This window comes from Papio anubis, chromosome 4 (genome assembly GCF_008728515.1).
Source record: "Papio anubis isolate 15944 chromosome 4, Panubis1.0, whole genome shotgun sequence".
In the NCBI taxonomy this organism is placed as follows: Eukaryota; Metazoa; Chordata; class Mammalia; order Primates; family Cercopithecidae; genus Papio; species Papio anubis.
The window spans coordinates 8,227,474-8,252,787 of NC_044979.1; the positions used below are offsets into that span (position 1 = coordinate 8,227,474).

The following is a 25,314-nucleotide window of genomic DNA, read 5'->3' on the forward strand; positions in this document are numbered from 1 at the left end:
GAGGGTCGCTGAGGGCTGCTTGGTCCTGATAACGTGCGTGGGCCCCTCAGCGACCTCTGCTCAGCCTCACCGCTGCTTCCCCAGGTCTCCCTCCTAGAGGAGCTCCTGTCCCCGCTCCTCACCCCGCTGTTTCTGCTTTTCTGGTTCCGCCCTCGTGCCCTGGAGATTATCGACTTTTTTCATCACTTCACTGTGGATGTGGCTGGGGTTGGGGACATCTGTTCCTTTGCCCTTATGGATGTGAAGCGCCACGGCCACCCTCAGGTCAGAGCTGTCCCCTGGCCCTGGGGGGTTGGGCTGGGTGGGCGTTTGCTTGCCTCTCGGAGCAGACCTGGGTTCCAGCCCTGGCGCCATTGCTTGCTACCTGTACCGTTGAGCAAGTCACTTCCCTTCCCTGTGCCCTCGTGCCCTCATCTGTCAGATGGCGACAATGGCAATGTGTCCTCCAGAGCACAGCCAAGGCCAGGCTTGTGATGACACAGATAATGTCTGTATAGCCCATAATGGAGTTGCTGGCACATAGTAACGTCAGTAAATGAGAGCAAAGACCATTCGGGGACAAGGAATGGGCTTGGCCCATGGGTGGGGCTGAGTAAGGACTGGTGCCTGGACCAAGGCTGTCAGGATCACCCTGGGCAAAGCACTGAGGCTCAGCCCTATCCCCGAGCTGGGTCTAGACCCAGGTTCTGCTCCGCTGTTTTATTGTTGGATGAGGGTGAACAAGTCCCCATTGTGGTCTGTTTCCTTCACATGGAAGATGGGGCAGTGTTTCCTGTCCCACCTGGCCCCATAAGGCTCAGTGTTCTTAGCACCTGAAAGACTGTCCTTGCTCACAGTGGCTCTCTGCGGGACAGACTGAGGCCTCGCTGTCTCAGCGTGCGGAGGATGGCAAGACTGAGCTTTCTTTGATGCGGTTCTCCCTGGCGCATCCGCTCTGGCGCCCCCCAGGGCACAGCTCTAAGTTTCTTGGGCACCTCTGGGGCCGAGTACAACAAGATGCAGCTGCCTGGGGCGCCACCTCAGCTCGCAGCCCCCCCACCCCGGGAGTGCTCAGCAATTGCACCTCGCCCCTGGTGAGTGAAAGCCTGGCCTCCCCTTCTGCCCTCACCTCCACAACTCCTCTCCAAACCCTTCCCCTCTAGCCTAACCTTAGGTATAACCTGCCTCACCGGCCCCCCGCCCCCAGCCTGCTCTCCTGCCTTCTTCAGGCCTCCCTTTCCTCCCCACTCCCTTTCTGTCCTCTCTTCTGACTCCCTCTTTGGCTTTCCCTCTCCTCTCACACCTAGCCTGAGGCCTTCCTGGCCAACCTCTTGGTGCACCCTCTCCTGCCTCCGAGGGATCTGAGCCCGACAGCCCCCTGTCCAGCTGCAGCCACAGCCAGCCTCCTCGCCTCCATTTCCCGAATTGCCCAGGACCCCAGGTAAGGAGTGGAGACTGAGTTGCAGCGGTGTGGGGGCTGGGCTGATCCTCTAGGAGCAGGGAGCTGGGGCACTGTTGCGGGGATTCAGAAGGGGAGCCCTCTGGGGTGTGGCGGGAGGAGGTAATGTCTTTTGACCTGCTTCATGCTGTGTTCCAGCTCTGTGTCCCCAGGAGGCACTGGGGGCCAGAAGCTGGCCCAGCTCCCAGAACTTGCTTCTGCCGAGATGAGTCTCCATGCCATCTACCTGCACCAGGTGAGTAGAGCAGTGCCTGGAGAAAGGTGGGGAGAAGGCTGGTGAACAACATGGAGACTGAGGCGGGGTAGAGTCTACGGAAGGGTCTAGCAGAGTCGCAGGAGGAGGCTGAAAAGCCCTCTGCTTCTAGTCCAGGTGCTTGGCCCTGCCCTCCTTGGGGGCGGCCCTCATTCCTTCTCCTTTCCATGCAGCTTCACCAGCAGCAGCAGCAGGAGCCGTGGGGCGAGGCTGCAGCCTCCGTCCTGTCCAGGCCCTACTCCAGCCCCTCACAGCCACCCTCGCCTGATGAGGAGAAGCCATCCTGGTCAAGTGATGGTGAGGAGGGTGGGGCCTGCAGGGGATAGAGCCTGATGGACACTGGGCATCAAGGAATGCCCAGTTGATGGCCTTTGTCACCAGGCTCCAGTCCTGCCTCCAGCCCCAGACAACAGTGGGGAACCCAGAGGGCCCGGAATCTGTTCCCTGGAGGGTTTCAGGCGACAACAGATACCCAGAAGGAGCCTGATGAGGCCTCTTGCACTGACTGAGACGACTCCTCAGGGTCAGTATTGCCCTGTGAGGGGAGGGAAAAACAACTGCATAGGTAGTTGGTTCGGAGTCAGACTTGAAGCAGTGGGAGCGATGGTGGGAATTTGGGGTGATGTGGGGTGGTCATCTCTGGAACCTAGACCCCTGCACTGCTTGCCAACAGCCATCTCCTCCCACAGGTACCCTGGCTTCCGCAGCCACAGGAGATTGGAGGGTGGAGTGGAAGAACACAAGGAGCCATTGCTAGAGGCCCCATAGATGACAGGCCCAGGTGCTTTAGTTGGGCAGCACCTGGGAGTCAGTGAGGAACTCGCCCTGAGAACAGAGAAAAGGTAGGAGAGGAGATGCTGATGGCATCTGGAAACAAGTCTTAGAGATGGTCCCCACCCGGAAGGGATAAGGGGAGACACCCCCAACTGCAGTGTGTCCTGGAGCAGTTGCCTGGGAAGAAGTCCTCGAGTTTCCTCAAGGTAGGGGACAGAGGTCAAGGATGAGGCCAAGCTACATGGAAGGGTGACAGTGAGGCAGGTGGGCTTTAAGGCTGTGGATTCGTCACACTGGCGGCTGCCAGCGCACTTTCAGTTCCCTGGGGCTTGCAGGGGATGGGGACTTGTGAGTGGAAAGACGAGAGGGCTGATGTTTTTGGACTTCAGCATGGGTGTGATGTCTGAGGAAGTGGGTGTGGCTTCCCATCCTGTATGAAATAAGCAGTAAAGCTTGCTCACGGCTGTTGCACATCTCTGTGACTCTTGTTTCTGGCAGCCCCCACTCCTGGCAGCTGAGTGCTGCACCTGCCTTCTCGATCACCAGCCTGAGAACTGCACGGGGGAGCAGCCCAGACTGGCTGGAAGCCATGTTTTTAGAGAGCAGGGTCAAGTGGCATGTAGGACTCTCTGTCAAAAGAATGACCCCTTTCCCCCCCACATACCCACAACTGCACAGGTTAAAACAGAAATCTTGTCATTTGATAATTGTAATCCACGCCGGGCACAGTGGTTCATGCCTGTAATCCCAGCACTTTGGGAGGCTGAGTCAGGTGGATCACGAGGTTAGGAGTTCAAGACAAGCCTGGCCAAGATGGTGAAACCCTGTCTCTACTAAAAATACAAAAACTAGCCAGGTGCGGCGGCAGGAACCTGTAATCCCAACTACTCGGGAGGCTGAGGCAGGAGAATCACTTGAACTCGGGGGCAGAGGTTGCAGTGAGCTGAGATCATGTCACTGCACTCCAGCCTGGGTGGCAGAGTGAGACTCCCTTTAAAAAAAAAAATTGTAATCCACATGGGCTGGGTTAGGCACTTTAGTAGTTCTCGTAACATCTGGCACAGTCTCTTACAGTAAATCTTCAATAATAAATACTTGATTTAGAGATTAGAATTTACAGGTAAGATACTCCTGAGAGAGGTAAGGGGAATCTAACATTCGCCTAAGAAACAGGAAGCGGGTAGCAGTAGGCCCTGGGGTACCGCTGCTGGGAGGGGCCTTCCAGATTTCGGCGGACCCAGGCCAGAGGCAACAGGCATACAGAGGGAAAGAGGCGTTTTGCTCCTTCCTGGTGGAATAATGCTGAATCCTTGCAGCCTCTGGACAGATGTGGGAAGGCACCATCTCAAGAGGGGAGGAGCGGGGCTGGTCCTGGTCGGGCGGACCTGAGTGGGGCAGCCTCTCTCCCGGAACTGGAAGGGAAAGCCAGGGGGCTCTCAGGGGCCGTTGGTGTTGGTGTCGGAGCCGGGCGGGTCGAACGCCCAGGGCACTGCGCCCCGTAGCTGCCGCTCCTGCAAGGAAAAGCTCTGGGTGCGTATGCGGCTTGTCACCTCCTGGGTGCGCAGCGTGAGCCCGAAAATGTCTTCGTGGTAGCGTTGCTGATCCTGGCGTAAAAGAGCGCAGTGGATCAGAACCCGTCGGATACCTTAGCAGGAACCCCGCAAGCCCGGGGCCTAGTCCCCCGCCTCAGGCCCGCTCCGCTCCCAGCCCGCTCCTCCGCACCCGCAGCACGCCGATGACGTCGCCGGCCTCGTCCAGCTCCATGTCGCCCTCCGTCGCCAGGATGCGCTGCACGGTCTGCAGGACGTTGGTTGCCATGGTGACATCGCCGCAGACAAACATGTGGCCCCGCTCGAGGCACAGCACGCGGTGCACCTCCGCAGCCAGCTCCGTCCTCAGGATGTCCTGCACGTAGGTCTGCGGGAAGGCGGGGTTAGGGCGGGCCCTGGTGGGGGTGGGCGCAGGGGCGCAGCCCGGGGCTGCTGGCTGGCCCTGGGCGTGAAAGTCTACAGAGCGGGCCAGGTGGGGCCTGCATGCCCTGGGGCGGTGTCAAGAAGGGCAGAGCCAAAGGGGCGGGGCGGGGGGAGGCGGGCCTAGAGGGGCCGGGACACGAGGGTGGGCCAGAGTGTGCAGGGGTGGCTGAGTGGTCGTGGGAGGCCACGGAGGGCCATGGTTGGTGCGCTCCGCTGGATAGCGTGAGTCCTCCCCTCTCTCCCTATCTTCAGGTTACCATTGCGCGCTCAGGGTCTCACACCTTGGGGTTGTCAGGTTCCCGGGAGAAGGCGGTGAGGACTCGGCCAAACACCCCGCGCTGCTGGGCGTTCTGCACCTCGTCGCGGTAGAGATGGTCGAGTTGGGAGCATCGGCAGCCAAACACCAAAGTCATGGGAGTGGGCTGCAGCCCTGCAAGCAACCCTGCGCTTGGGAAGGCCCTTCTCCGAGGCACAGTGCTAGTGGGACTTCCCCACTAGCCACCCTCGCCCAGCCTGGCAGCCCAGCGTTTTGGGCTGAAGCTATTACTTTCATCTCCAAGAGGGTGCAGAATGCTTTCACAGAGACCCTGCACAACCTGATTTACAGAAGGAAGGGAAGCCCCGGTGAGGTGGTGGCCCCTGGTGGAGCTGCGCTAGAATGTGCGGCTTGGGACTCAGAATTCCATGCCCTTTGCACTGTGTTACATCTCAGTCCCCTTCCCTGCTCCCACTTCATATTCTCCCACACTTTTAACTCTCCTCCCAGTCACAGCCCTCTTCTTTTGATTGACAGACTACCCTGGGCACCCGGTGCTCAATCTGAACACCTTGTAGCATCCTTAGGTCTTGGACAGACCTTGGTCAGCTCTGGCACAGTCAAGAATCCACCTTGGGCAGTTCTTCTTTGAGTCTTAGCCCTAATCCCTTTGAAAATTCTATTTTCCTTTGTCCTTAATCCAGTCAACACCTACTATGTGCCAGGCACCAGGAAGCCAGACACACAGGGCCCAGCTCTTGCCTTCGGTACCTGCCCTCCCCTTGGTCTCAGGAGTGTCTTTTCAGCTTTGTGGCCTCTGTTTCCTGCTCTCTCTTTCCTATCTATTTCCTGCCTTCCAGTCCCACCGCTCTGTCCCTAGTTTGTGTGACTCCTTCCAGTCAGTCCTTTAGTCGCCAGCCTCACCTTTGCTCTCAATGTCATGCAGCCGCTCCTGCCAGAATCCCCGGAAGGGGGCAATGCCAGTGCCTGGGCCCACCAGGATGCAGGGCAAGCTGGGATCAGGTGGCAGCCGGAAGGAGGGAGCCCTGGCAGGAGAGACACTCCATCAGGTCCCCTTTGCCATCCCTGCTCCCCCATTCTTACCATGCAGGGTGGGTGGAGCGAGGAGGAACCAGGCTCTCCTGATAAATAAGTTGATATTCATGAAGTCCTTAAAGCAGTGTCTGGCTCATAGGAAGCATGATGGGTTTATTAAAAGAACTCTGGGCTGGGCACAGTGGCTCATGTCTGTAATCCCAGCACTTTGGGAGGCCGAGGTGGGAGGATTGCTTGAGCCCAGGAGTTCAAGAGCAGCCTGTGCAACATAAAGAGACTTCCCATCTCAAAAACAAAAAAAAACAAAAAAACTTCACCTTCTTTGAGTTCTTGGTGACACTAAGGCCAAGGGTGGTCTTAACCCTAACTAGTAGTTCTCCCTGGATTGAGTGAGGATTTAGTGACTGTAGTTCCCAGGTGCCATGCTGCCCAACATCAGACAGCCCAGGGACATAGAGAGGAATACAGAAGCTTTCAGAAAGCCACAGGGCCAGCCGGTTTGATCCAAGCTCTGGCTCTGGGAGCTGTAGTTTCAGGGCAGGACTCTGAGTCTGAATGAATGAGAGAGTCAAAGCTTAACCAGAGTTCTGAAGTGACCTAATGACACCACATCCTTGACATGTTACAGAGCTCCTTCCTGTTTCCTGTGACACCCCTCACCAGTGACACTCCTTACTCCTCACCAAAGCTGCCACCCTGACCCTGGGCAGCTCCCCGCCGAGTCCTCCATCTCACTTACCCCCGGATGAAGCAGGGCACAGGGTCTCCGGGCTTGAGTTGGCTTAGCCACGTGGAGCAGACTCCATAGTGCAGGGGGCCCAGCCCATCTGGGGGTGGGAAGGAGAGGCCGGTGAAGGACCAGAGAGGGGCCAGTCCCACCCCCGCTGTGGCCAGGCCTGCTCCTGCTCGTTGCCTCACCCTGGGTCCTGTATGCCAGCACAGCTACAGTGAGGTGGATCTCTCCTGGGTGGGTGCTGGGTGCTGAGCTGACTGAGTAGTACCGGGGTTGGAGCAGAGGCAGCTGGGTGAGGAGCAGTGGGGCAGGCAGTGCCACCGAAGGGAACTGCTCCAGCACCTCCAGCAGTGTAGGGCAGCGGAACCACTTCCACTCCTCGTAGCGTCGGGGATCCTGGCAGGGCAGGATGCAGTGGGTTGGGGGCCCCATAGCCCTTCCTAGTGACCTCCCTTCTTGTCCCCTCCCCTGCTGAGCCTCTTTAGGGTTTCTCCCTCCTTAGTTCAGGCCAATAGAGCTTTCTGTAAGACCTGGAGAATACAGCCATGAATTCCTCCCTGGGGAGCTGGGTCTTAAAGCACCAGTGCATGTCAGCCAGAAGAAAGTCCCGGGGGGACCTTGCATGGAGGTTTCCTGCCCCTGGGGCTCCCCCAGTTCATCCCGTCTCTCTAGCCCCTGTGCCTTATTGGGGTGGCCCCCAACCTGACTGAGGGCCTCCAGCTCCTGCTGTTCCCTGGGCTCTTCTGCCAAGGTGCTGAGCAGCCGCAAGAGCTGAGGGCTGGGCGGGGAGGTGATGTCCAGGAAGAAGGTGAGAGCCTGGCGCAGCGTGCATGGGGGCAGCCGGGGGTCCCGCACCCAGCCGGGGGGAGGGCCACCTGGGGATGGTGCACAGCAACCTCTGAGGACAGGGCCCAGCAGAACTGTAGTACCTGGGCTGATGTGTTTGGGTGACTGTTAGAGAGCCTGCCCTTGAGCAGCGGGGTGGGCCTGTCTGGGTAGCCTCAGTGTGTTGTGTGGGGGCCTCTGGCTGGACTGGATTGGTCTGGGCTCCTCTGCCTCTGACTCCACCCCCTTATTTTAAATAAAGCCCAGGCATTGATGTGGCAGCAAATAGCCCCATTGCCAGCTCCAGAGCAAGCTAGATTGCCAGGGGAGCTTTGGAGAGGAGCCCTGAGGGAAGGGACAGCCTTTTGGTGGGGGTGCATTTGAGGGTGTGGGGATGGTCCAGCAACAAGGCCAGCCCGGCAGTGAGCAGCACAGCCAGCTCTGAGCCCGCCTGCTGAGCTGTGGAGGAGGTGGCCATCCCCCGGGGCCTGAGCTCCTGGAGGCCTGGGGTTGGGGGTGGGGCTGGGCATGGGGCTGGTGTGCCCTGTTGCATCCCAGGCTGCCCCTCACCAGGGCTGCCCTTCTCCAGTTGCTCTACTGCCACGGGCTCGGTGGGCGCAGGCGGGTCCTCCACGCGGCTCAGCAGCGCCTCCACAAGGCCGGGCCGGTTGGGTGGGCAGACACCTATGTGGTCCCCCGGCTGGTACTGCAGCCCCTCCTGGCCTCCAGTGTCCAGGCGCACCAAGATGGTGGCCCTCCTGGGGGTGGGGAGAGGGGCACTTATGGGGAGTCAGAGAGGGGTAGGGGGTGGGAGAATGTGGGAGGAGGAGGGTCCAGGGTCCGGGTGTGCAGGACAGGGGTTGGGGGGCAGTAAAGCTGTCGTCCTCACGTGGACTTGCTGCTTTGCAGGTTTTCCACTGAGAGAATTGTAGCCTGGAACATCTTCCGCCTGTGCACGTGGATCAGACCTGGTGGCGGGGAGGGGCAAACGAGGCAGCCTGAACCAGGGAGCAGGGCCTGGCCCCTGAGTGCTTTAGTCCCGGGGTATGGGGTCCTCTGAGAACCAGCCGGGTGAGGGTGAGGCCAGGGCCCACCTGGCAGCAACTGCAGGCCCTCGGCCTGGGCGCTCAGCCGGTACCTCTGGCGCTTCCAACTCCTTTTGGGGCTGAAGATGTCTCGGGCAGCAGCCTTGGCATCCTCTCCCACACAGAAGGTCTCACAGGCGGCCTGCGGGATAGGCCGGTGAGGGCTGAGGACCTCCCACCACCAGGGGGCGACGTAGTGAGGAGCCTGGGCGGCTCCACTGCGTCTTGCTCCTGGGGGGTTGGCAGCCCCAGTGGCTGAGGCCGGCGCCAACGACAGCACCTTTTCCGCCAGCCCATTTCATGGATTCGCCGCTGGGCCCAGGGACCCAGCTGGCTCCTCCTCTGCATGTCCTGAATGGTGCATCGTTCCTTATCTGGTGAGTGTTAATCCCGTGACCCGAGAAGCACAGTGCTTGGCACACAGTAGCTCTGTGAAGGCATCTGTGTGTTCAGACCTGCATTCAAATTCCGACTCCCGTACTTAGAGTGACATGCCTCAGTTTCCCCATCTTTACACCTCATTGTGTTCTGGTGAAGATTAGATGAGATACTTTATGGAACGCCCTTAGCGTTCCATAAAGTGCGTGCAGAATTTAAGTGCTCCTGGGAAGGGACGAACAATTCGGGCGGCAGAGGGGATCCCACGGGGCAGACCCCTGGGGGGGTGTGGATCCTGTCAGGCACACAGCTGGAAAACTGCTGGGCCATTCCCAGGCTTGAAATCCAGGGCTCACCTGTGATTGGCTGAGCCTCATATCACCAAGTCCCGTTAATCTTTCTTTTGTGGTGCGTGTGAAGTCTTATATCTCTGCCTTCCTTCCTCGGCCCCCTCCCTCCCTCCCTTCCTTCCTATCTCCACTGTTGGTGCTCTGCTTAGCTCAGCCTTCCTGCTTCTGGTTCAGTGATGCTGTAATGGATCCTACACCTCTAAAGTCCTATTCCCAAAACCTTATGATGTGGTCTTGTCCCGCTCCAATGGCTCTTTTTGTTTAAATTCTTTAAGTCTTATTTTCCGTTCCCTTCTTCCCAATCGGGGCCTATGTGTTTCTGCAGCCTGACCTCCCCATCCCTGAGGTAGCCCTTCCTCTCCCCCTCCTCCTAGGATGCCCTCCTCCTCCAGTCAAGGCAAATCTGCTGAGCTCCAGCCTGGGCCCCGGGGGAGCAGCACTGCCCTGAACAGTGTGGCACTGGGGAGACCGAGCCCCTGTCAACTGCAGACATGATCCCCAGACAGGCAGTGCTGCCCCTGAGGAAGCCCAGGCTTAAAAAGCCATGGCTCCCAGGGACCCACCTCTCCTTGAGCTTGCTTGCCTGGCCCCGGACCAGTTCTGTGGTGCAGGCACCGCCCCAGGCTGTCTGGCCTCTGACTTCCTGTGGCTTCTGTGCTGGCCTCAGCTTCAGCCTTTGCCTCTGTCTGACCTTCTCTCCGTCCCTTCCTTCTCCCTCCATCCTGCCCATCCTGGGTGGGGTGGCCTGCCCTGCACCCCCTCCCTTTGTGCACCCACTCATGAGGCCCAGCCTGTGCCTAGCTGAAGCTCCCTCCTGCCAGGGCCCTGCCTGCTCGCTTTCGGCTGCACTTCTGCCTGGGCTAGGCACCCCCTGTGGTCGGCAGGGCCACATCGTCTTCTGCCTCTGACCCAGAAAAGCTGGCTATGCCATGGAGAGATGAGGGTGGATTTTGGGAGGAACAGTAAGGGACCAAAGAACCAGACAGAATCAGGACAGAGTGAGGCTGGAGGAGGCATCCCAGGTAGGAGGAGTCAGAACAGGGGCTGGGCTGGGCTCACCTGGAAGGCAGCCTGGGCCCAGCCGCGGAAGGCCTCCTCCTGGCCACACAGCTCGTCGCCCTGGCCCAGCTGCAGCAGCCGCTCCCCGCCCAGTTCCTCCAGCCGCGTGTCCACCGCACGAGCAAAGGCGCAGAAGTGGGGGTAGGCCCGGGAGCCCAGCCCGAACACACAGAACCTGGGGTGCAGGGGTTGTCACTGGAGCTCCTTTTGCAGCCCACGTTTGCCCAGGCAGCTTGCCCACCCATTGCACCCCTCTTGGTGAGGCCCCGACCTGAGTGTGCCCAGGGCCCCTGCACTGTCTGTGTTACTGGACTCCTTCCTCTTCCGCCGCCAAGAGGACACCAGTGGGTCTGAGCAGGAGATGCTGTTGAAGCGGATCTTATAACTCCTGGCAAGAGAGGACAAAGACGAGGTTGTCACAGGGCCCTGGAGATACATCCCAGGCCCAGGTGCAGCCCCAGGGACAGCCTCAGGGTCTCCGCCTCTGGGACAGGAAAGGCCCTGCCCTTGGGAGGGGCTGAGGGCCAGCATCCCAGGGGCTTCTGAGCCTGGGGCCCTGCCACACCACACCCCCATCTCTGAAGACCTCAGGACTGTCTCGGCTCTCAGAAGCAGGCAGGTCTGGACTGCCGTTCCAGCCTGGAAGGGAGGGCATCCTAGAACCCTGGCTTTTGGTGGGAAAACGAGTCGAGGCACAGAGGGAGGGCTTTTCAGACCCACTTTCTGTTTGTGTCTCCAAATGCCTCAGCTCCCCCAGCCCCCTCAAACTCTCAGCCAACTCACTTGTGCTGTTCCGGCCGAGGGGAGCTGTTGTAGGGACCGGACATCTCCATCAGGGCAGCTGCAAAGCTCTGGCGAGGGGAGCGTTTGCATCAGGGTTAGTTTTGTTTCATTTCAAACAACACAGAAGTTTAAAACTGTACCAGCTGACCCTCATTATTATTGATTCGTAACTTTTAATTTTTGTTTGTTTTGAAAATTTCAAAAGCGATCTGATGTTTTTGAAAAATGACATTACAGAAATGTGAAAAGTAATAAAGACCACCCCATCTTCCCTCCAGGCATATGCACCATTGACAGATGTTAACCTTCCAGCCCTTTTTCCTTGAACGTATGTGCATATTTATAGTATTTTTTAAAAATAAAAGTGGTACCATACTATACTTCCTTGTTTTTAATCAATAATTTTTTTTTTTTTTTTTTTAGATGGAGTCTCGCTTTGTTACCCAGGCTGGAGTACAGTGGCGCGATCTCACTGCAACCTCTGCCTCCTGGGTTCACATCATTCTCCTGCCTCAGCCTCCCAAGTAGCTGGGACTACAGGCGCCTACCACCGCACCCGGCTAATTTTTTGTATTTTTAGTAGAGACGGGTTTCACTGTGTTAGCCAGGATGGTCTCGATCTCCTGACGTTGTGATCCGCCTGCCTCGACCTTCCAAAGTGCTGGGATTACAGGTGTGAGCCACCGTGCCCGGCCTTTAATCAGTAATTTATTGCAGGCATCCCTCCAGGCCAATACAACAATATTGACCTAATTAAGTAGTATTGTTTTTAGATATGGGTCTTGCTGTGTTGCCCAGGTTGAGAGGCAGTGGCTCGATCATATTTCACTGTAACCTCGAATTCCTGGGCTTTAAGGGATTTTTCTGCCTTCCTAGTAGCTAGATCTATAGGTTTGTGACACCACTCCTGGTTAATTGTTAAATTTTCTGAAGAGATGGAGTCTCACTGTGTTGTTCAGTCTGGCCTTGAACTCCTGGGCTCAAGCAATCCTCCTGCCTGGACTTCCCAAAACATGACTTCATTCTTTTTAGTGGCTACATTGTACTTTACTGAGACTGAAGGGCAGCTGGGTGGTCTGGGAACAATGCGCCCTCAAACGCCCTTGTACCTGTGCCTCGCTCCCACTTTTAAATGCTGGGTAATCCTTAGAAGTGGAGTTGCCGAATCCCCACTTGTTGGGGCAGGCAGATATCCTGCAGCTGCAGGGGAGGGCACGGCTCTTTCCTCAGTCCCAGGTAGCAATGGCTAGGGCAAATCTTTCCTGTTTTAGTGGATTTCATGGGTGGACAAACTCTCAGTTCCTTTGGCAGTGTCCTGGTCACTAGCAGACATTGTGCAGGTTGCCCTCCTCAGAAGACCATGGCCCTGTTTGTGATGCCATGACGAAGCGGCGTGAAGCGGACCTCCCAGGGGAAGGATGCTGGAAGGAACGGCATCTGGTGCTCAACTGCAGATGCCTCTGGGTGCTGGTTCCCAGGTTCGCCAGAGTTAGCAAGCGTGATTTGAATTTCATTTTTGAATGTTTTGTCAACGTGCAACACAAGTCCAGAGGTGCACACATGTTGTAAATGTACAGCTCTATAGGTTGTCATAAACTGAACACACCTGTGAAACCGGCATCCCATCGAGAAACATTACCCATGGCTGGGTGCAGTGACTCACGCCTGAAATCCCAGCACTTTGGGAGGCTGAAGCGGGTGGATCACCTGAGGTCAGGGATTCAAGACTAGCCTGGCCAACATGGTGAAACCCCGTCTCTACTAAAAATACAAAAATTAGCTGGCCATGGTGGCAGGAACCTGTAATCCCAACTACTCGGGAGGCTGAGGCAGGAGAATCACTCGAACCGGGGAGGCAGAAGTTGCAGTGAGCCGAGATCACGCCATTGCACTCTAGCCTGGGCAACAGAATGAGACTCCATCTCAAAAAAAAAAAAAAAGAAAAAGAGAAGGAAAAAAAGAAACATTACCCGCATCCTAGAAGCCACCTTTGTGCCTCCTTCGTGTCACTGCCACCCCCACCCCAGTGACTATCTCCTCTCCCAATTTCTCACTCCATGGATTAGTTCTGCCTGTTTCTGAACTTTATATAAAGTGAATCCTGTAGTGCAGTGTGTATTCTTTGGTCTGGCTTTTTTTTTCTCTTCACATTTTTTTGAGATTCACCTGCATTGTTGTGTGTGGTTGTCTTTTGTTCACACTTAGTGCGATATGGCACTTGAATATACCAGAATTTATCCGTTTTTGTCGATGGTCATTTGAATTGTTTTCAGTGTGGGGTAGTACAAACAAATTTGCTATAAATATTCCTGTTCATATTTTAGTGAATATACCCCATTTTCTGTGAGCTGTATTCCTAGATTTGTTAAAAGTTTGGCATAAAATTACATACATTGAACTGCACAGATCTTAAAGGGCAGTTTAATTTGCTTTGCTGTTTGACAGTTTTATTTAATTTAATTGATTAATTAATTAATTTATTTTTTGAGACGGAGTCTCGCTCTGCCGCCCAGGCTGGAGTGCAGTGGCCGGATCTCAGCTCACTGCAAGCTCCGCCTCCCGGGTTCACGCCATTCTCCTGCCTCAGCCTCCCGAGTAGCTGGGACTACAGGCGCCTACCACCTCGCCCGGCTGGTTTTTTGTATTTTTTTAGTAGAGACGGGGTTTCACCGTGTTAGCCAGGATGGTCTTGATCTCCTGACCTCGTGATCTGCCCGTCTCAGCCTCCCAAAGTGCTGGGATTACAGGCTTGAGCCACCGTGCCCGGCCGACAGATTTGTTTTATTTATTTGTATTTTATTTTGAGTAGAATTCTTGCTCTGTCACCCACCCACGCTGGAGTGCAGTGGCGTGATCTCAGCTCACTGCAACCTCCACCTCCCAGGTTCAAGCAATTCTCCTGCCTCAGCCTCCTGAGTAGCTGGGATTACAGGTGTAAACCTGTAAACCACCACGCCCAGCTAATTTTTGTATTTTTAGTAGAGATAGGGTTTTGCCATGTTGGCCAGGCTGGTCTTGAGCTTCTGACCTCAAGTGATCTGCCCACCTGGGCCTCCCAAAGTGCTGGGATTACAGGCGTGAGCCACCGCGCCTGGCCTGGCAGTTTTATTTTTTAAAAAAGAGATTCAACATGCATCTACCCTATGACCTACCAATTCTACTCCTAGGTATTTATCCAAGAGAAATAAAAACATAAGCCCACAAAAGCCGGGTACAAGAATGTTCATAACAGCTTTATTCATAATAGCCCCGACCTGGAAACAGCCCAAGTGTCACCAACAGGAGAACGGATAAACAAACTGGGGATATTCACACAATGAATGGCACTCGGCAGCAGAATGAGTGAAATACTGAGTCATGCAACAACACGGGTGGGCCTCAAAAACAGACTCAGCAGGAGATGCCATAACACTGCGTGCTTCCATCTCGGTGCTGTTCTAGAGCAGGTGAAACTAATCTGTGGTGACAGACACTTCTGACAGAGAGACAGACTGGAAAGGGATTCACATGAGGAACTGATGAGGGAACTTTCCAGGGTGATGAAAATGTGCTATGCCTTGTGAAGGCTGTAGCTTATATGGGTGTCTATACACCTTTATGCTAAAAAAAAGTCAATTGCTGGTGCTATTTTTCTTTAAAAGGTAGGTCAGAATGGGGGCTGAAATGGACACTAAGGCAGCAAAAAGGCTTTCACCAGATTCAAGCTTGCTTACGATACTGAGGGCCTGGTGCAGTGGCTCACGTCTATAATCCCAGTACTTTGGGAGGCCAAGGCAGGTGGATTGCTTGAACCCAGGAGTTAGAGACCAGCCTGGGCAACATGGCGAAACCCCATCTCTACAAAAAATACAAAAATTAGCTAGGCATCATGGCATGTGGCTGTGGTCCCAGCTACTTGGGAGGCTGAAGTGGCAGGATTGCTTGAGTCTGGGAGGTTGAGGCTGCAGTGAGCCATGATCGTACTACTGCACTCCAGCCTGGGCCACAAAGTGAGACCCTGTCTCAAAGGAAAAAAAAAAGAGTACTGAGGAGGTACTTAGTGCTAATAAGGGCTTTAACACCTAGAAGCTGGAGCAGGTAAGACCCAGAAATGAACCTAGCCTGGGGCAGCTCAGAGACACCTACGCTTGCAAGAGAAGGCATTCAATGATGGCACTCTAGCTTTGTGTTTCTTTTTAAAAAGTGAAGTTATTTAATCTATGTTGGCATTGAAACAGCTCTCTATTTCTTCTTTTAAAAAAGGAACCTGTGGCAGGAGGATCTCTTGAGGCTAGGAGTTCAAGGCCAGCCTGGGCAACATAAATAGATTCTCAAAATAAATAAAACAAAGAAAAGAAAAGAAAATGCTGGAATAGTGTTGTACGTGTTGTAAATGTACAGCTCTATGGATTTTTACAAACTGAACACACCTGTGTAACCGGCATTCCATTAAGAAACATTACCCACATCCTAGAAGCCGCCCTCAGTGACATATCCCTATTTTTCTTGTTAGTGCCTGAGCACAGTCTAACCTCTTGGTCAGCCAGGACACGCCTTCCTTGTATTAAAAACTTGCACTGATAATGGAAATGACTTGGGGACGCAGTTCAGCAGATGTGCTTGTAGGCGGGCAGCCATGTGGATGGGCTAGGAGTGTGGCTTGTGTGGGGTTTCAGGCTCCAGGGGTCTCTTAGCATCATCTCCCTTTCCATCCTGGTGTGTGTGTGTGCGTGTATGTGTGTGTGTGTTGGGCAGAGGTTCCTGCCCAGTCACTCCAATTCTGAGTCTCTCCTCATTCCCAGCAGCCCCTTTCCTGGAAGCTCTCACCTCTCCATTCTCCGGGGGATCCCCATTCCCGAATGTGCTGGTTACCACCAGCACCAGCGTCTCGTGTTCGAGGGACACCACGTCATACTCATCCATACACAGGACCTGTGGGTGGGAAGACAGATATCCTGGGTTCTGTGACCCCCGGAGGCCCTGTCCTCCTCGCTCTGGCCTCCCTGGCAGTGCAAGATTCAGGCCCCAATTTGATCTCTAAAGACCTGTGGTTCCGGGTGTCAAGTCACACCTGTGAGTCCTGACTTTTAACACTTCCTGTCCTCCAGGGCACCCCTGAAGATACTGATAGAGCCCCCTCTTTCTAGCTCTCTGCTCCCCTGGGCTCAGCCCTACCCGGGGATCAAAAGCCTTCCGGAAAAGTCTCCCCAGCTGCTGTGCGTAGCTCTGGGCCCGGCCGGTCTCGGAGCCATACAGGATTGTCGCCTTCACTCGCTTCGCCATCACGGTGCCCATGAGCGAGGCAGAGATCTTCACGGCACTGCGGGAGAGGGAGGCGTGAGGGTGTCCCAGGTGCACAGAGGCAGGGCCTCCCCAGGCAAGGGTCCACTCCCCTCACAACAGGGTTTTGGGGTACTGAGTGGTGGGCCCAGAACACTGCTGGGGGCAGGGTCCCCCAGGGTGCATGGGGGAGGGCAGTGCTCCTGGGTACCCACTTGGCCACTTCTTTAAAGGTCTTCTTCCTGGTGATGCCGGTGCCCTTGGCCGCACTCCCCTTCCAGGGGTCTGGCTGCAGAGAGGTGATGGGGTTGGGAGGGGAGGTAAAGAAAAGGAAAGGTTAGAGGTCCCCAGGGGCTGCATAGAATTAGAGCTGGGCCCAGGCTGGCAGAGCCAGTTAGGGTGGGCACCTGGTAGCGGAAGGCTGGGGACAGGAAATAGTTGACCATCTCCTGATGGAAGACAGGAGTGAGGCTGCCCGAGATGGGGGGCACGATCCAGGCCCAGTCTGCAGGGCAGCCCCCCCTGGCCTTCTGCTCATTCTCCAGGTGCTTCATGAAGGAGGCTGTGGCGGCGTGGTGGTCCACAATGGTAACTTTGGCCAGCTGGAAGGGAGAGAGGGGGGAGAGGCTCAGACCAGACCCACAGACCTCGCCCATTCTCCTTCCACCACTCCTGTCACCCAAAACCACATGTGCCTAGGTTACCCCTCATCTAACACACCCTGTGTCTCCTCAAACCACAATGTCGCCCTCACCCCAAACTGCATCATGCATGGTCATGCTCCAAGTTCAACATGAAACAACAGCTCTAATCTCCAGCATCTATATGCCTGGCTCCCAAACCAAAGAGCCCACAGAAATTCTCTGCAGGCCCCTGTTTCCTCAAACTATGACTCCTGGTGTGCCCTCCATCCTAGTATTCGTTTCCAGGATCCAGTGGGTCCCCACAAACTAAAATACCCAATATGCCCTGAGAATCAATATGACTGGGCATGCTGTAAACAGCAAGGTCCCTAGCACACAGTAAGCCAGCCGCCAGATGACAGCACCTGGAATAGTACCTGCCCTGTCCCCGAACCGCAGGCCAGTGTGTGCCATGGCACTGGGACTATGGAACTTCTTCTGCCTGTCCAAATCCTTCCCCAGTTTCTAAATGGCTCCCTCTCCTCCAACCCCCGCCCCTGCTGCCCCTGTACGCAAACCCTTTGCCTTCCTGGCCAGTCTGGGCCTATGCACCTGGTAACTGTGCAGCACGGCCACGTTGATTTCCACCGCTGCCTTGTCTTTCCATAGAGACGAAGTTGTCCGGGTATCCAGGTCCATGCAGACAGCCACGTCCTGGGGCAGGAGGGTGTGTGGCGTTGGTAGGGACAGAGATGATGGGGGTGGGGTGGGGAGACTATCTGTTTCCCACGCATGGCTGGGAGGAGTGAGGTGGGTGGTGTCCACTGGGAGGCCTGGCTGTCGAGTGGACTGGTTCAGATTTTTGCCTGCAAAGGCACCTCAGAGCAGAGAGGGATCTTGGGCCAGTCACTCCTCAGCCCCGGGCTTTAATTTCTCATCTATAAAATGGGTCTTAACCTTTACCGAGTCAAGGTCCCCTTTGAGAATCTGATGAAAGCTCTAGAGCTATGGGTCCTATACCTGGAAGAACAACTACATGTTCACACCTACGCCCATGCCCCCCTCACCCACCTACTCACACTCACACCCACCCACAAACTCACACACTGACACCCGCCCACCCCCACAAACCCACAATTTCACACTCACTGCCTACACACCCACACTCACACCCACACCTACACCCACCTCTCTTTTTTTTTTTTTTTTTTTTTTTTTTTTTTTTTTTTTTTTTTTTGAGGCGGGTCTACAGCTGTGTCACCCAGGCTGGGAGTGCAGTGGGCTAATCTCGGCTGCTGCAGCTCAGCCTCCCAGGTCCAGGCCATTCTCCTGCCTCAGCCTCCGGTAGCTGGGACTACAGGCCCATGCGCCCGGCTAGTTTGCATGTTTTTAGTAGAGAATGGGGTTTCACCATGTGTTAGCCAGGATGGTCTCGGGTCTCCTGGTCCATCCATTCTGGTGGTCCCTTCCATTCCATTCCACCCTGGGCCACTCCACCCCTGGGCCACTCCTGCCATTCCTTCCTTCCCCCTGTCCATTCCACCCTGTCCATTCCACCCCGTCCCCCCCTGGGCCACTCCATTCCACATTCACACTCACCCCCATGACCCCCTGAGACCCATCCGTCCACTTAACATTCTTCCATTCCGGCCACTCTTATTCCACACCTCTCTTCCCATTCCACCCCTCCATCCCCCCCACCTCAGTGGTTTCCATTCCTCAGTTCCTATTCCCTCTGATTCCATTCTTCATTTCAGATGGGGCTCGGTTTCCTCACCTAGGTGGGTTCCATTCCATTCCATTCCTCCAGATATTTATGCTTGTTAAGGGGTCCCCTAATTCCTCGTGCCGATCTCAGTGCTCATGTACCAGCCACTGAAGGGGGCTGCGGGGAACTCCAGGCCCCCAATTTCCAGCAGCATGTTGGACACTGCTGGGAGGGCGTACCAGCGCAGGCCCAGGGCTGCAAACCACTCCAGCCTGGGGGTGTTGGGGTGTGGGATCAGCACCCTCTTGCAGGCCCTCCTCGAGAGGCTCAGGGATGGCCCCCTCCATCCCACCCAGTCAATCTCTTTGGTGCTTACGTAGGGTGCTCCAGGGGCACCTCAAGGACCAGCTCAGGGGGCAGAAGGAAGAGTTCTGGGGGCTCATCCGGGGCCTGCAGCAGCAGGGGCAGCACGTCAAAGCGACCGTTTCCTGGGGTCCAGCCATGCTGAATGCAGAGCTGTGGGGAGCGGGCCAGAGGGGGGCCTGGGGGCTGAGCCTCATGCCCTCCTCAGGGACCCCTCTGTCCACTGTCTCCTGCCTTCAACTCCAGGACCCCTCATTGACTGGGTCTCTGTGACCACCCAGGCACTCCTCCTTTGGCGTTTTTCATCCTTTATCTCACCGAGGCTCCCCTCTTCCTGCCTGGATTCCCAGAGCCTTCTCCCACTGGTTTCCTCATTCTCCACCTTGGGGACACCCTTGTTGGTGGTTCTCGGTGCCCACCTCGGTGATCTCGACGTTGGCTGGGTCCCCCCGCACAGAGCCGTCCTGCTGCCGGTAGCCCGCATAGCGCACCAGCTGGCTGTTCCAGATTCGGAAGTCTCCTCGGCCAGGGCAGCGCTGCGGGAACACTGTGATGGCCGAGCTGGCATGCATGGGGAAAGAGCTGGTCAGAGCCCTGCCTTCCCTGCCTCGGGGGAGAAGGCTGGGGCCTGGTGTGGTGGGGAGCACTCACCGAAGGTTGCCCCGGTTGGTGGCGTATTTGATGTGGTTGCAGATGTAGGTGAACATTTCCTGTGCAGACCTGCAGTCCCGGGCATCGAACACCTGAGCCAGCCGAGGCAGCGAGAGAGGAGGGTGAGGAGAGAGACGGGATCTTGAGTATCAGCCCCAGAGGAGCTGCTGATGAGGAGGCAGGGGCCATGGTTCACCCCATGGCGCCCTCCTGACCATTGGCATCCACACTGATCCCTTCCTGCCCTGCTCTCTGACATATGTAGCACCATCCGGGCTGCTCCTCATCTCCTCCCTGGGCCAGGTGTCTCCCCATCCCTACAGAAGCTGACTTGGTACCCAGTACAGAGGAGGGACTCAGCCTCTGTCAAACTGATGCTTGGGTTAGGCACTAACAGATGTCTAAGAGGCCACCTAAGAGTGTGGGCAGCAAATCCCCCATGATCCATGGCACTCAAGAAATGACGGGTGACCCCAGCCAGCCATCTGATTTTATTTGAGCACATGGATGGTAGGAAGGGAAGGCTGCACCAGGGGCCTCCTAGGACCCTGCTCATCCTGACATTCTAGGGCTTGGAGGAGCTGTCTTGGCTGGCTGAGTGGAGGCCCCAGGAGGAGGCTGGGAGGTCCCACTCTTGCCTGAGGGAGGGGGAAACATGTGCCAGTGACAGGGGCAGGGGAGTGGCAGGGACCAGCCTGGGGTCAAGGGAGGGACGCAGCTCTGAGTGGGGTCCACTATGGCAGCTCAGATGGATCAAAGTTGAGTTAAAGCTTTGAACAACTTAGAGTGTCAGGCAAGTGTCAGATAGGATTGTTTTTATTTTATTTGAGGCTCCTTTGGGATTCACTGGGCACGTGGCTTTATTTCAAACTCTTTGGCGGCCAGTGATGGTGAAGGAGGCCAAGGCCATGGGACCAAGTCCCCCATGGGGCAGCTTGCTTCTCTCAGTGCTGTGGTCACAGGCTGTTCCAGTAACCAAGGCCAGCCCCGAGTCTGTGGGCTGGGGTGTGAGGGAGGGTGCACGTCGAGGCAGGGGAACTGGGGGAGCAGCGGGTGTGGGTGAGGGGCTGTACTGGACTGGCCTAGCAGGAGAAGCCTTCTCCCTTGGGGGAGAAGCAGCAGCCAGGGCTTTCCAGGAGGCTGCTCCTGCTACTGACAGAACCGCCCAAGGAAGCTCCGCTCAGCTGTCCTCACCCCTGCAGCAGGTCTAGACTTCTTTCCCCTCCTCTAGCCAAGGCACTACCATAGGGCCTAATAACCAGGTCTTCACTACTGGGTTGAGGTTCCCCTGGGTGCTGAGGGTGGGGCGGTCCCCCTACCTTTCCCGTCTCTAAGGGAACAGGCAAGGATCTCCCCCACTGTTTGGGACCTCCAGGTCCCTGGGAAGCCTCAGGAACTGCCCCGCCACCCCGCTCCCCTTTTAGTAGTGCCTGGCTCTCTTGCTCGCTGGCCTCACCTGCAGCTTCCCCCACTGGATCCGGCCCACACAGCGGGGAGCGTTGCGCCAGGCCTGCTTGGCCCCGAACACGAGCTCGCTCTCCCTAAGCTGGTAGGTGCCTGTGGCTGCCACCTCGGCTTCCACCTCTTGAAGCCGCTGTTCGTGGGCCTGGGAGCCGCTCCTGGGGAGGAGAGGGGTAGCAAAGGGACAAGCAGGAAGTTGTGTGGGACAGGGAGGCCCTCCTCCAGGCTATGTGTGAGCGCTGGGGGAGGGCAGGAGGGGCTCATGTGGTGTTGGGATCTGGGAAGGGAGTAGGGGCGGGATCTAGGAGAGAGTGGAGGCATGGGATCTAAGGAAGAGGTGGGCATGGGGATCAGGGAAAGGAGTAGGCATATGGGATACAGAGGAGGGAGAAGGGGAGTGGGCATGGGATCTGGGAGGGAGGTGGGCCGCCAGGATCCTGGGGAAGGGAGTGGGCGCATGCAGGATCTGGGAAGGGGAGTGGAGTCCGAGGAAAGGTCCTCACTCGGGGTTTCTGGGACTCGTGGGTGGGAGGCTGTGGTCACATGGGAGGCCCGGAGCTGTAGTACTGGTTGATGAAGTCAGGCCACGGCTCGGCAGCTGCTCGGGGGAGCCGGGGCAGGGAGGGCCGGCCTGGTTTCGTGGAAATGCCAGGGGCAGGCGGCGTCTTTGGGGGCCGCGGGGCTGCATCCTGGGTCGAGGGGAATTAAAGGTCAGGCGGGAGCCGGGGAGCAGGGGTGGGGCAGGAACTCAAAGCGCTGAAATCAATCGAAATCAAAATCAAGATCAGATCAAACGGCATCAGAAATCAGACAAAAAAACATGTTGCCGAAAATCCATCAGATCAAAATCAAAATCAGATCAAAACGGCATCCATCAGATCAAACACGCGTCAAATCGGATTTCATCAAAATCAGATCAAAACTTTGCGAATATCTCAAAAAGCGTCAAATCAGTTCAAAATCAATCAGACATCAGATCAAATCAATAGAGCTTGAACCAGGGTGCGGGGGTAAGGCTGGAGGCTGAGGGTCACCCAAGTCCCGTGCATGTCCCTCAACTCCGCTGGTTCTTCCCAGTCCTCTCCTCTTTTTGGAAACAAGAGGCCAATTCAGAGAAGGGTGGCGCTTCCCTCTCCAGCCCCATCTGAGGCCTGGCCTTACCCACCCTTTCCCCTGGAGACGACACGGCAGGCCAGCCTCACCTGCTGCGCCTGGGCGCTGAGGGTGTCATAGGCGATGCTCCCCACCTCCCAGTTCTTCACACGAGGGAACTTGGGCCCCTCCGGGGGCTGGGTTAGCGGGGAGCTCGGGGGGCTGTTGGGAGCCAGGGATAGGGTCATCAGGAAAGGGTTTGTTTCCTTTTAGCCTCCCCAGATGTCACCCGGAGGCCACTGTTACAGCACTGGCGATCTCAAGGCCCACCTGCTGCATGCCTTCTGACGTCCCCCATGCCTTAGTAGGTAGGCGTGAGCTGTGCCTCTGTTTATAGACCAGGGTCCTGGGCCACAAGGGCTGCTGGTGCTGAGCTCCTGAGTCCCTGCCCAGAGGCTGAGTTTGTACCCCACCTGCAGCACCTGCTTCACCTCTTCTGGAGATGGGGTGTCCAATCCCCGCAAAGTTGCTATAAGCCCTACCCTGAGGGGGACAGAGCCTGGTGCTTGAGTAGAGGGAAGCCCTGCAGGGATTCCTCAGCCCTGATTTCCCTCCACACTCACACCCCCTCCTGACAGTAGCCCCTTGTGTGAAGGGAAGCCTCGCAGGCCTTATCACTTCCTCCCAGAGCCACCAGCGGCAGGGAGGAAGGGAGGGACTCAGGCCAAGGGTGCGCCTGAGCAGCAGGGCCCCAGCCCTCAGCCTTCCCCGCATAGCTGCCTGCAGCCCCAGCCTGCTCCCCTGGCCTGGCACCCCACCAGGCCTCTGGGTCCTTCCTCTCTACTGGGACCTCTGCCGCAGGGAGGACTCTTCTGGCAACTGCATGGTCCAGTTTTCGGGTGACAGCCACTAGGAGAGGGGGCTGGAGCAGGGGAAAAAAGCCTGGTGGCTCTGTCTTCTCAGTCCCCTTACCCCAAGGGCCTGAGTCTCCTGCCCAACTCTCTCCCTCTTCTGGGAGACCCCACCTTCTCACTCTCCTGTAACCACTGCTGTCAGCTCCTTTCTTCTCCGGCTAAATAATCATCGCTGTGGTTGAATGCTTGCTGTGAGCTAGAAACTTACTACCCCACAGAGTAAGTATTGCCGTATCTCCGTTCTACATAAATGGAGGTTCCGAGAGGTTAAGTAACTTGCTCAAACAGCTCTTGGCGGCAGAGCAGCATTCAAACCCTGGCCGGATTCTATAGCTGGCAACCTTACTCCCAGCTTTCACCCGCCGACTCTGATCCTGGTCTCCTTTCTGAGCCTCCCAGACTGTCCTGTTCTGTGCACACCGATAGCCCTTTTGCATTTGTGACCTGGCCCTCCTGGCTGGGCTACAGGTTCCAGACCTTCCCAGCCCCAGGCTTCAGGCCTTGACACCACCCTTGTGCCCACCTACTCCTAGCTGCCTGGCCCTTACCTGTGTTCTGGTGCTGGCGGGGGTAGGGATGCCGGGGCCCGGCTGGGCTCAGGGGCTGAGGTGGCTGGGCCCTGCTTGCCGCACAGCCCAAGGCCCAGCCCCAGTCCCAGGCCACAAGGTGGCCCAGGTTCCTGGGCCACGCTCTTCAAGTTGCCCATGTCACTGTGCGTCCACTCTGCTGCCTGCTCCAGCAGAGCCCTGGCCTTTTCCTTAGGAAGAGGGAGTGGACTGAGAGGAGGGGGCAGTGGGAGGGGGCTCTCCAGGGCTGGCCCTCGCCCCGCCCCTGTCCCATACACAATGGGACAGGAACAAGCCCGGCTGGGAGGCTCTAAAGCCTCAGCTCCACGCCCGCCGGCCTGGAGGGTGGGGGGCCGGACGCCTGGGTTCCGCTGTGAGGACTGAGGCTGATAAGTGGGACCCAGGTGTCCAGCAGAGCCCTGGGGCTGCAGCATGGGGGCTGGGGCATGGGGGAGTGGCAGGGTAGAGCCACCAGGGGGTCATAAACGCCCTTCTGTGATGTGGCACCAGACAGAAGGGCCTTTGGCCTCACCCCTGTGAACCTTTCCCTGAAGGGTCGGGCAGAAGGTGAGCACCCCTTCTGCAGCAGGGCATGGCATGGCATCCCACACTCTCAGTGACCACAGGGACCTCTAGGGTCACACAGGTTCTCTCCTTCACCTCCCCCTATACATACAAGAGCTCCTGGATCCCTACCCCTGAGTTCTTTTGGGTTCTTGGGGATAGAGGCCCAGCAAGGATGCAGTGACTTTTTGTCCTTGAGTCTGACATTAGGGTATCCCTTCCCCTCCCAGCCCCAATTTCCTGGAACCCCCACACCCCCATGACTCAAGTGGGGGACACAAAAGAGCAGGAAGTTGCCATCCAGGGCCTCCACCCCCACCCTGTCATTCAGTGACGCATGCTTCCCAGGGCTGCAGGTCAGCAGAGAGACTAGGGCCGAGGCAGGGTCAGCCGGCCAGGGGAAGAGCTTGATGCCTTGGTGAGAGCATGTGGGGCTAGGGAAACTACAGTTCCCAGAATGCAGGTGGGGCGTACCAGTGCTCTCAAAGCACTTCAGGCCAGAGTGCATGCTGGGGTTTGTAGTTCTGTGCCATCTTGTGGGGGCTGGAGAAAGGCCACTAGCTGGACATCTGGTCCACAGGGGTCGAAGCCTTGTGATTTTGAGACCTCAGAGACTGAGAGAAAATTCAAGAAAGAAACAGAAGCTGAGAGACTGGGAGAGGCAGAGACTGGGAGCGGCAGGCAGACAAACAAACAAGAGAATTTTTGTTGGCCAGACTCCTCTGAAAAGCAGTGGAGGATAAGATTGGGGTGGGTCTGGGTGGGGGGCAGGCAGGCGGAAGGAACGGGCTGTGCTCAGAGCTCTGGGGTCACACCAAGAAGGTGGGGTCTGCCAGTTTTGGAGGGTGGAGGGTGAAGGGGCCTCATAAGCGTGCAGAAGGCTGCTCCTGGACACTAGTGTGCCCTGCTGCCCCTGTCTCAGGAGGAGGGAGATGGAAGGGTGGCTTGGGCTTTGTCCCATGGCCCCAAGCCTGAGGCCCCACCCCACCCCACCACCTTGCCTTCCCAGTGGGGCAGGGGATGGAATGTAGCCCCTACTTTTCAGGCATCTTCTACCATGCTGGAGGAGACAACAGATCCCAAGTCTGGCTTCAATATTCAGCCACCACTTGAAATGTGCATGACCAAGGATGACTCATTTTCCTAGGTC

General features: G+C 56.7%; 2 protein-coding genes across 5 annotated transcripts in view; one reads left to right on the forward strand and one right to left on the reverse strand.

Moving 5' to 3' along the window:
* The window catches only part of ATG9B (autophagy related 9B), a 15,527-nt gene extending 9,656 nt beyond the window's left edge, over positions 1-5,871 (forward strand). For 3 of the 4 annotated variants that reach the window (XM_009204218.4, XM_009204216.4, XM_009204217.4), the window contains 8 exons: positions 85-264; positions 837-1,073; positions 1,287-1,420; positions 1,577-1,673; positions 1,865-1,988; positions 2,073-2,214; positions 2,381-4,376; positions 4,691-5,871. In XM_009204218.4, coding sequence (XP_009202482.1) covers positions 85-264; positions 837-1,073; positions 1,287-1,420; positions 1,577-1,673; positions 1,865-1,988; positions 2,073-2,200 — 900 coding nt within the window. In that variant the 3' untranslated portion in view covers positions 2,201-2,214; positions 2,381-4,376; positions 4,691-5,871. Of the gene's footprint in view, positions 1-84; positions 265-836; positions 1,074-1,286; positions 1,421-1,576; positions 1,674-1,864; positions 1,989-2,072; positions 2,215-2,380; positions 4,381-4,690 lie in introns of all 4 variants that reach the window. The other variant, XM_031665022.1, reaches the window with a different exon arrangement.
* NOS3 (nitric oxide synthase 3) lies at positions 3,489-24,050 on the reverse strand. Its single transcript, XM_031665028.1, is given in 27 exon segments — positions 3,489-4,069; positions 4,188-4,382; positions 4,720-4,868; positions 5,619-5,740; positions 6,490-6,577; positions 6,669-6,879; positions 7,186-7,358; positions 7,879-8,066; positions 8,198-8,276; positions 8,403-8,535; positions 10,181-10,355; positions 10,452-10,568; positions 10,964-11,031; positions 15,770-15,874; positions 16,118-16,262; positions 16,438-16,511; positions 16,630-16,824; positions 17,458-17,590; positions 18,685-18,825; positions 18,930-19,069; positions 19,336-19,477; positions 19,568-19,659; positions 21,024-21,193; positions 21,582-21,611; positions 21,614-21,710; positions 22,231-22,342; positions 23,583-24,050. Coding segments are annotated over 27 exon segments (3,894 nt in total). The 5' UTR covers positions 24,035-24,050; the 3' UTR covers positions 3,489-3,901.
* Between the last annotated feature and the right edge of the window lie 1,264 nt (positions 24,051-25,314).